Source organism: Phaethon lepturus, unplaced genomic scaffold (genome assembly GCF_000687285.1).
Source record: "Phaethon lepturus isolate BGI_N335 unplaced genomic scaffold, ASM68728v1 scaffold4173, whole genome shotgun sequence".
NCBI classification, from domain to species: domain Eukaryota; kingdom Metazoa; phylum Chordata; class Aves; order Phaethontiformes; family Phaethontidae; genus Phaethon; species Phaethon lepturus.
The window spans coordinates 68,610-75,379 of record NW_010531071.1 but is presented as its reverse complement, the minus strand read 5'-3'; the positions used below and the strand labels follow the sequence as shown (position 1 = coordinate 75,379).

General features: G+C 44.2%; 1 protein-coding gene across 1 annotated transcript in view; it reads right to left on the bottom strand.

Moving 5' to 3' along the window:
* Positions 1–3,506: 3,506 nt before the first annotated feature.
* CABLES1 (Cdk5 and Abl enzyme substrate 1) overlaps positions 3,507–6,770 on the bottom strand; it is a 35,643-nt gene continuing 32,379 nt past the window's right edge. The window contains exons 8-9 of the mRNA XM_010284426.1: positions 5,871–6,078; positions 3,507–4,295 (exon numbers count right to left, since the gene is read on the bottom strand). Of these exons, the coding sequence (XP_010282728.1) occupies positions 4,155–4,295; positions 5,871–6,078 (349 nt within the window). The 3' untranslated portion in view covers positions 3,507–4,154. The remainder of the gene's footprint in view (positions 4,296–5,870; positions 6,079–6,770) is intronic.

Genomic DNA, 6,770 nt, shown 5'->3' with positions numbered 1-6,770 from the left:
AACGCACCTGAACTCCCCGTCCCAGACTCTTTCCTCCATCCCCAAAGGTGCAACTTGGGACAGATTTCAGCCTCAGCTAGTGGTGTTGGCACTGTTGCTCTGATTGCTCAGTCTCTCACTTTGCTAAAATTTTACCTTTTTTTTTTTTTTTAATGTTTAATGTGGAGCCTGGTGCCAAAATCCTTTAGTGTCGTGGGAAGGTGTTACCATCTCCTAACAAACTACTCGCTGCTTCCAGGGAAGGCTTATGCTGTGGGCTCCACATGATGGGGCTGGAGCAATTAGCTGAAGTTACATCATTTATAGACCTTACAGACTATCCCAAAGAAGCCACTGCCGGTTAGCGAGCCGTTGGGGAAAGTGATCAGTAAAGCATTTTTCTGTATATTTGTATGTTCTGGGGTCTGTGTAAATCCAGCTGATGTTCATACTGCCACAAATATGACTTACAGCTGAGGGTCTCTGGGGAACCCAGCCAGCGATGGGTGGAGGGAGGGAGCCAAACCTTTAGCATGTCTTTATTAAGGTGGAATGACAATGCACAGGAAATGGCCTAGCTAGGTCTTGGGTTGGGGGGGTGTCATAGGTGGAAAAATAATGCTATTGAACATGTGCGTGTGTGAATGTCCAAAATTGAACTTTCACCCTGTCAAGTGGCTGCTCGTGAGCTACAGCTGGTACTGGGCACAGACAAACACCTGCACTAAACTAAACGGGTGTATCCCAAGTACTCCCGTGAACAAGGGGTCATGAGACAGGGGCAATACTGAGGAACATGCTTGTGCCTTGTCCTTCTGCACACCGATGGTTTGGGTTGGGAGAACCTGGGCCTGGCAGCTCCAGGAGGAGGAGCTGCTGGCAAAAAGAAGGGCTTAAAAAGAAACCCAAAACCCAAACATAACCACAATGGTCTCAGAAGAAGAAGGTGAAAACCTTGGCTGAAGGAAGTGGGGGCTCTGCTTGGAGACGAATGCCAGGAGATGGCGAGGGCCCTCGGGCAATCCCACCATTGGCTTATTAATAAGCAGCTTTATGTCCCAGAAGACGACAAAACCAAAACCATTTCACACATACAGATGGGAGAACAGAATAATTTTACACACTGTCACTGGTGGAAAAGAGTCTAGGTTTTTCCATTTTTTTTAAACTTTATTTTTTTAAGAAAAGGAATAAACTCTGCATGGTAGAGTGTACGGTATATAATTTCAAAACAGAACAAGTGATATGGAATGGATTATTTTCCCAAACTATTTAAAGTTGCACCTAAAATCATTTGTAAATCAACACTCATTACCATGTAAAACAAAGGCAAACAATCAACATATTTTTCTGTTTGGTACAGATTTCCTCTACCACTTCAGCCGGAATTTTCCCAGGGTTGGGGAGAAAAGGGGGGCAAATCCTGCCCGTTGTCCTAATCATAATTGTACTGACCAAGCTTTGTGCTCTGAGATCTAGCATCATATGGCTTTATATACGTTCCTAAGTGAACAGTGCAACATCATCACCATCTTAAGTGTTTATTCCACATTCAAACTGTAACTGAACATCACTCTGAAACCCTTTCCCGCCCTCAAAACCACAACAACAATGAAAAGCAGTCCAGCAATCAGATTTCATCCCAGAAATCCGTGTAAACTGTAGATCAAGGTTGGGTAGCAGCACAGAAGACAAAAGATGTGACAGCGTGATTCAATAGCGTCTCTAAAGACTACTGTAAGACTGTCATTCTTTAGTCTGCATCTTGCAATCACAATTTGCTTTTTCCCTGCAATACTATAAAGCAACATTAAAAAAAAAAAATCAGACTCAAAAGCAAAAGGTAGAAGCCTTTACGGAAAAGTAAAGCTTCTGCTTAGCCTTGAGCGGTTGCTATTATAAACAGATCTCTGCCATCAGAAGCAAATCTTGAACGTATATACACGATTTCGGTGGGAAGGGATGCAACCAAGGATGGAAGCCCTCCTAGCAGACCCGCAGACCTTTTTGGCTTGTAGGGCAATGCTACACTGTCTTTTTGGGCTGAATAAACAGGCAGGGCAGCCACAGGCATTAGGCGCGCTCTGGGCTCTCGGCTCCTCGGTTCCTTGGCTGCGTGAGGGCCGGGAGGAGGAGAGAGCAGGAGCGCCGGTGAGGGACCCCTCTCTCTCCCATCTCTGCGGCCAGACGAGTGATGTGTGGGTTGCAGCGGCGTGGGGTGTTGCACTGGGGAGGTGAGTGCATGCTTTTCTCTTTACCCTCTCCTCCCCAATCCTGTTGGAATGTATGTAATCAGTAATTAGATAAGTATTAATAATAACTGTAAGCTAGCATAGTCACCCTCCCCCTTAAAATGGAGGGAGAGCAACAGCATGAAACAAATTCCCATTTGTCCTGACACGTGTAACCTTTCCAGATCCTATAGAGCAACCATACGCAGGCGTTTTTCAGACTAGAATTTGAAGGAGTCAAAGCTGGTAAAGAAACTGGATGTTTCCTGGCCTAACTGAAGGAAATAATAAAACTGATTAAAGTAAGAGTGAAAGAAAGTAAGCATTAGTGTGTTTACATCCTCTGGTATGTCCCACTTCTCTACGTTCTGCTCACAAGCCCTTTCCATCGTCTGAGCAAGCACTCCCAAACTTAGAGAGGTAAGGCTTCAGCTAAAATCCCACGGTTGAGATGATAGTTTTGTTGGTTTTTTTTTTTAATATAAATACCGTAAATGTAAGTATTTGACTTTACTGTATCCGTGTGGGGCATGTTGAGAGCAAGGCTTATAAGTGAACCAGCACAGGAGAAGATTGGGCAGGGGCGTAATCCCACAGGGTAACAGCAATTGGACGATGTCCGTAAGCATGGTGCTAGCTTAGTGTGTATGTAGCACTGGGGGGGCTTGGATGAAACCCTCCAGGTTTCTGGGTGTCCAGTCAGAACCAGGGAAGCTGCAAGAAATTTTACTGTAAAACTCCAGTACTGAAATGTCTAAAGGAACCGGACCTCTAACTTCAATGGGCACTGATTTTAGGTTTTACACAGTCAATTCTACTTAAAAACCAAAACCTTAACAGCTGATGCCCCTGCTATTGGAGCCTTAAGACACCTGTTACACTGCTGAGCCCTACTCTTTTTTATTTTATTTATTTAATAAAACACTGTTTTAAGATAGAGCACAATAAATGTGCTTATTACGCACTCTAACATAGAGCACAGAAATACAACACTACAGAGTGCAAGTCTAACCATCTCCACAGTGGGAAAAGTGCGAAGGTTAAAAATATGCATGTGGCTTAACACAAGATATTTTTAAAAAACATGACATGGAAATCTCATACTAATGCTTTCATCTTTATCACAAACATGACTGAAAACTTAAGGTCAGCTGCTGATCCTTCTCTCGTAGTAATAGCAGTGTAATCCTCTCAAAAGTACAACGCTGGAAAGATCAGAGAATTAAAAAAACAAGTGTCCACAAATGATCCCATTTACCACTTTTCCAGTAGTTACGTTTTTCAAGAAGTAAACACGTAAGGTCACCTTGATCTTCGCCATCGGTAACTGATACACTCGGAAACAGCTAAGCCAACCACCTGGACTGAGATCAGTTCAGTGTCGCAGGCACACACACACACGGATACACACACGAAACACCCCACAGGAAAAAGTGCACTTTCAATTGCTGATACAAAAATAGATTGGCACATTCTTTTTGACACAGTGAAGATATGCTCTTTAAAAGCTTTTTCACAACGTTAAGAAGTCCTTTCGGAAGTTGCAGCAGGTCTGTAGAAAAAGCGCTATGAGAATGCACTCACGTGGGCTTCCAGGGTTTGTGTGATGGCAAGGGGGTGGTCATGGAGGCTGCCCTTCAAATTTTTGCCTACTTTTATAGCGGTAGTCCCCACAGGTAGGGTCAGTCGCCACCCAGTTTCAGCACGTTAGCCATTTACCAACAGCTCAGTCTTCACCTGCTCTGAGAAAGTAACGATACGTAAATTTGTCAAAGCTGAGAGTCTTACGTTGACGCAGTGTTTCCTATGTGTCGCCGGAACAACTGTTTGGGGGGGGAGAGAGTGAAGTGTTAGGAGTCTGATTTTGCATTTCCAGTAGTAACTGCAGCTCAGGAGAGCCAAGCGGGAACAGCCGGGAGACCCTTCCCCGCGGGGCAGCCAGCGCTAGGAGTTCTGCACCAAGCGTCTGTAGTGCGGCATCACTTCATGCTCGGGAAGGTGGAGAGCAAACTCCAAGGCCACCAGCACCGGGAACTCGAAGGCGATCAGCTCTCGCCTGTTCAGCCGGAACTTCTCTTCCAGTTTCTGCAACGACAGCCGAGGGGGAAAAAAAAAAAAAAAAAAAAAAAGTCTTTGTGAATGAGGATTTGACTTTCTAGTGCTTTCTTACAGAGGACATTATTCAAAACACGCGTGCTGCTGTCATTAAACCTCTGGACTTGCCAGGCTCCAGGTTTAGAAAATGAGAGCAGGATGACTGGACGTACGGATTCTTTACTGTGAAGGTGAACTCTCGAAGCTCAGCCAGCCATGCTATTTCTGACACGTTTCTCATTTCACTCATTCCATCTCCAGCAGGTGTATTTTCTAACCGTCACAATGGTTACCACTGCAGGAAAAGGAAACTCCTGGCTTCATGCAAACATTGAAATCACCTGTGTAATGGCAGACATGTGCCTGGTAACTGCCCACAAACCTCCTGCACTGCTTGAAATCGCCAATTTTCCTTTTAGCATTAGACTGCCTTACAACACCCTACTGGGGAAATTATTTCTGCTACAATTAGATACATTTGATCTTAATACCTGCGAGGCAGAAGGTGTCATCTGCAACAACCACAAGAACAGTGAATAATAGAAAATACTGTCCTCAAGAGGGACGAGAGAGGTTTCATAATTGGCTTTCTGCTGTAACGTACTAAACCTCCCATCTGGTCTGCTGTTTTCATTACATTTGGATGCTACAAGTAGGCAACCAGCTGTTCAGGGATATTTCCCTACCCCATCCTCTTCTTATGATCTCCCTGGCTTGCTACTTCTCTGCCCACTGGGTCTACTGAAAGGCTCAATGTGTCTTAGGGATGGACCAGTGGCTCAGCATAGCAAGAGAGGCCAGATCTTCCAACTCCCACTGGGATGATTTTTTTTCTGGTTATTTGGAGGGCTTTCTAACAAACTGACTGTCGACCCAGCTCTCTGACTGTGGCAGAAGGGCATGAGTCCAGTCCTGCCCCCCAACCAAGTCCCCTTGTCTCTTGAACTGAGTTGGTTGTAGCCAAGTACCCAACTACCCGCCTAACTTTCTGTAGCATTAAATCAGATTGGTATCTCGGTGCTTGCAAAGGATTATGGAATAACACTCCCCTCTGTTAACTCTCTCCTAAGGAGTGGGTGGAAGACCAAACACCTTACCCTACAAAAAAACTTGTCAGTTGGGCTGACGTGTTCCAATGGTAACACTTCTTTAGGTTTTCTTGCCCAAAAGCTTAACTTGAGGAAAGAAATACACATTTGGTACTCTATTAGACTCCCTCTGAAATTAGTATCTGCATTTACCTCTCAAAGAAGAGTCCTTATTGACACTCTTGAAAAACCAAAATGCATTTCCTGAGGGTCAACTTTTGACTTGTATTGGCGGAATGGTGGTCAGATACCTCTCGGTATCTGACACCAAGGTCTTCAATCACAAACGAGCTTCCCACACCTCTGCAGTGACATTGATCACTACTACTTCCACATAAATGTATAACAAAAAAGGGTATTTAAGCTGGCTGTACAGCAGGAAACCTAGAGGAGAGCATGATCACTGGCAAGCAGGCTTGCGTAGATGACACACTGGCACTTCATGTAGAAGGAACATGGGAAACCTACGGATACGTACATCTATAAGATGCTTGACTTCATGTTTTCTGAGGTCACTGCCAATTTTGGCTGCTAAAAGAACACAGGCTCCAGCACAAAGCTTTCTATTCTGCTTGTTCAGCTTCCCCTTGAGAGCGAGCTTCTCAAAGTAGACAAAGGCCATGGCCACTGTGGGCTCTTCAAAACCACATTCTTCTTGAGCAAGCTTGCGCATTTCTCTCTTCAAGCTGAGTAAAGAAACCAGACAAGTATGCTGTGAACTGTGTTTTAAAGCATTTCTCATTTCATCCCAAGAGTCATCCTATCAGAGATTCCTGCTTAGTCAAATGGAGGGGAAAGGGAAAAGGCAATTTACTGGGCAGATACCTTTATGCTCTGTTTTGGGGACACATTTCATGGCACATTTTGACTTCACTCTTCCCCGTCACTGCCCCCAACAGATAGTTGTGTCAAACTATAAAAGTGACTGAAAAACTTTGACATTCTTAGTAACAGTATTTAATCAGAGGTCTTAAGCTGCATACAGTTTGTTTAGTAACAACATCTCCATTGCTTGTGCTCTATATGCAGCTTTGCTGCTGCTTATGGTTAGTGAAATTCAAACCAATAGTCTTTCCACATACTGCAGTATTGTTTGGTTACAGAGCAATACAACTCAGCATCCTTCTGGCCACTTCAGTAAATGAAATTATCATTACTTCAGTGAAGTAGTATGTCTAGCCTGCTACACTGGAAACAGTAATGAAATACTACAACTTTGCTGAGAACCTGGCCACTTGTTTTGCTTCTGGCCATGCTCTCTGGACAAGGCACAAAAGTCAGCATTTCTCTTTCCTCAGTCTCTTTTTAAGCTAAGTGCCACAAGCTCAGAGACTCTGTTGTGTTATTTTTCTGGATATTTTAGTATAGTGCCTGTCCA